Below are 3,116 nucleotides of genomic sequence, written 5' to 3'. Positions count from 1 at the left end.
TAGTGGCTCACTTTCTTTTAATTCACACACGTCAATATTTGGCCTCTTTTGAAAGAAAACCAGTCATTTGCAGGACATATCTGGTTGGTTGCTCCATGAACCTTGTTTTTATAATCACAGTAGTTTGGAGTTGGCACTTAAAAGGAGACTTGGGTCTCAATTGAATTTCTGTCCTTAAGAGACCTTAATGTTTGTTTGGTACCTCAAGGTTACTGAGCTTCTAAAACTGGAGAAAGTTAGAGGGAGATAAATAGAGAGAGGAATACTTATAGGTAGTAAGCGGTTTTAAAAAATGTTTAGTCAAAATGTAAAGCAAAGGATTATGTATAATTTTCTCCTAGTCAAGAAAAAAACATATTTACAAAAATATATAAAAACACACGTTCACATTTTAAGCATATACAAATACTGTCAGTGTCTAAACTACTAAATTTGGCAATTTTAAGACGATTAAGGGAAGAAAAAAAATTCCACACAGTAATTTCCCATCACCAGGTGTAACTGATCATCCTGAAATATGAATCTGCATCCATTCCAGCTGCACCTTATCCCTTTACTGGGGAAAGGCGTTCAGCAAACCATGAAATATGAATACATTTTTCTTATTAGATCCTTAGAAATAAACCACTTGTAGAAGAAAATGTTCTTGTCTGGGAGCGAGAGCACGTCCAATAAATTAGAAAGTATTATTGCATCAGCATTTATCATGAATGATAATAAATCCTGGGGAATACATTTCTCCACTTGTAGCCTATCGCAATGGTAGGCCTGAGGTTTTTTTATTTTTTATTTTTCTCGGTGTCATGCCAAACGCTCGTCTGACTAATCCAGCTGTTTTTGTTTCTCTTCTGCAACAGCATCAGGTTACCCTTCACACTACACCTCCTTTAGCCTTGTCGTCATATACGGTAACTCTCCGTGCTTCTAGGAAAAGTTCCAGAAGCTGTGTCTCGTGTGGTGGAACGTTCCTTATGCTACCATACAGTTATACAGAACTATAGCGCGTCAGTGTAATGTGGCCCGATCAAACGAATGCATCTTGAATGACAATCCGCATCTTCATAATGTAGGCTATTGACACTTGACTGTCGAATGTAGGCTACTCGTAGAATTTCAAGAGATGTGGAATGCGTAGCATAACCCATATAATATAGTCTTTTGCCAGTATATTCAAAATATCCCTACATTTTCACAGTAGATGTTTATGTAACCGCACAACCGCACCAGATGTTCACTAAGAAGCAGTGCGATTTAAATTAACAAACCAGAGCACTTCAACCTTCTTCACTTCTTTCCAGTCCAAAAATACCTAAACGTTGAACGTATCCATTTATTTAAACCGGTTCTGTTGTTTATTTGGCTGTATAGGGCCAACACATACATTTCTCTGAAGCATCATAGGCCTTTCTTGACTTAATTAGTTGTAAACCTACGTTTTGGTGCGGGTTTATTGATGTGCAGTGTGTGATTTTGACATTTAAACACGTATATTAAATGTGAATACGCATTAGCCTCTTGACAAGACCTTTCGAAATATTGGTTAACTGAAACATACTTTCAGTTGTGTATATTTCGTTCTAAACACCCGTCCGAAATTTGATGGTTCGTTGAGCTGAGAGGCACCGCTCTTGCTGCGCACTTGCACGCGCCCCCGCCCGCGTGTCCTTTGCCAAGACAGAATGAGTCTACCCTGAGACAGTCGCGCAGTATTCAGCTCGATCTCGCAGTCCTGTCCTGGCGTCCCGTACTCCAGTTTCTCAGTGAAAAACAGACCGCTCCCGTTAATTGAAGCATCGGCAAAACTGGATACAAGTTCAAGAGAAGTTTCGTGAAGTGAAAGCACCCCTTTTTTTGTTGGACAAAAACTCATCTGTTTTACAATGAGACTCTCGATAGTGATATTTTTTTCTTTATACGGCGTTTTCGGTGGACAACGTAAGTAGCGACATAAAATGCTGCGAATTTATACGAGCACGATTTCATTAGTCTAGCGTATGTTGGCGGCGTGTCTATGCTTTATTGAAATTAAATGAATTATTGAAAGATATATTTCTGCACAACTGACAAATTCATATGCCGACAATTTAGGTATGGGCTACTTGCAGAATTAAAGCATCTAATTAAAAAAAAACATTTATAGTTGGCGGTATGACTGATAATAACTGAGTTATAATTCAACCGTGATTAGTAGTCATTGATTTTTCTTGAGATTATAAAATAATGCAATTATGAACCGATAATCATCTATACGCAGTGTAAAATATAGCGGTTTATTTGAACGGTTTAGTTTTTAGTTCAAAGGTTGTGGGTTAAAGAGCTGGGCCATTGAGCAAGGTACACAACCGGAATTGCTTCTGCCAAAATCCAGAATATCCAGCTGTATGAATGAATTATATGCATCTATGCAAAAAAAAAAAAAAATGTAATCACCTGGGTTAATCACCTGTGTGTGTCTGTGTGTGTGTGCACCCTATAGAAATAAAGTAGTCTCTGCACAGCCATGTCACCCACACATCCCAAGCTACAGTGTAACCCTAATATGTTTAGTATGGTTTTTATTGTGCAGAGATAAGCCACTCAGGTATTGTAGGCAATGCTCGTTGCCGTTTAAATGTACGCTAATGTAGGCTAAGAGGCTTAGAGGCTTAGAGGTGTGGGCAGATGATGATGACCGTGTGCTTGGTGCTCAGCAGGTAACGGTACGCTGTGGCTCCCTACGCTGTACTGGGACTATGAACCAGCCGTGTCACAGGTCACAGGAGTTTGGGTGTCACGTTCACCATGTGGTGCGTGGGGTCACCTGCCCGCACCTGGTGCCGTTTGTCGCCGTCGCGGTTAAAGGGAGGGAGAGGGGGGTTCAGGGGGTCACGGCACAGAACACTGGACAAAGTCAGATGTCAGTTTGTCCGTCGTTGGGGGGGGCGATTGACCTGCATTAGACATGGGGAGGACCTGGCGGAGTCGTTCCCAGGCACTGCTTTCACCCCCCCCCCCCCCACACAGACACACACTAAACAAACTTATGCTTTTGCATCAGCTCCCGTATAACGAGCTTGCGCGACTGTCCTAAGCCCCCTAACAGACAGCTTTGATTTGCTTTGGAGAGCTTCTGGCGC

The 3,116-nt window shown here is 41.3% G+C and overlaps 1 protein-coding gene across 2 annotated transcripts in view; it reads left to right on the top strand.

The window, feature by feature from the left end:
- Positions 1-1,665: 1,665 nt before the first annotated feature.
- LOC135245614 (fibulin-1-like) overlaps positions 1,666-3,116 on the top strand; it is a 27,463-nt gene continuing 26,012 nt past the window's right edge. The window contains exon 1 of one of the 2 annotated variants that reach the window (XM_064318752.1): positions 1,666-1,935. In XM_064318752.1, the coding sequence (XP_064174822.1) occupies positions 1,881-1,935 (55 nt within the window). In that variant the 5' untranslated portion in view covers positions 1,666-1,880. The remainder of the gene's footprint in view (positions 1,936-3,116) is intronic. The other variant, XM_064318751.1, reaches the window with a different exon arrangement.

Source organism: Anguilla rostrata, chromosome 19 (genome assembly GCF_018555375.3).
Source record: "Anguilla rostrata isolate EN2019 chromosome 19, ASM1855537v3, whole genome shotgun sequence".
In the NCBI taxonomy this organism is placed as follows: Eukaryota; Metazoa; Chordata; class Actinopteri; order Anguilliformes; family Anguillidae; genus Anguilla; species Anguilla rostrata.
Note: the sequence above shows the minus strand (reverse complement) of the source record. Positions and strands in the feature narration are given on the sequence as shown.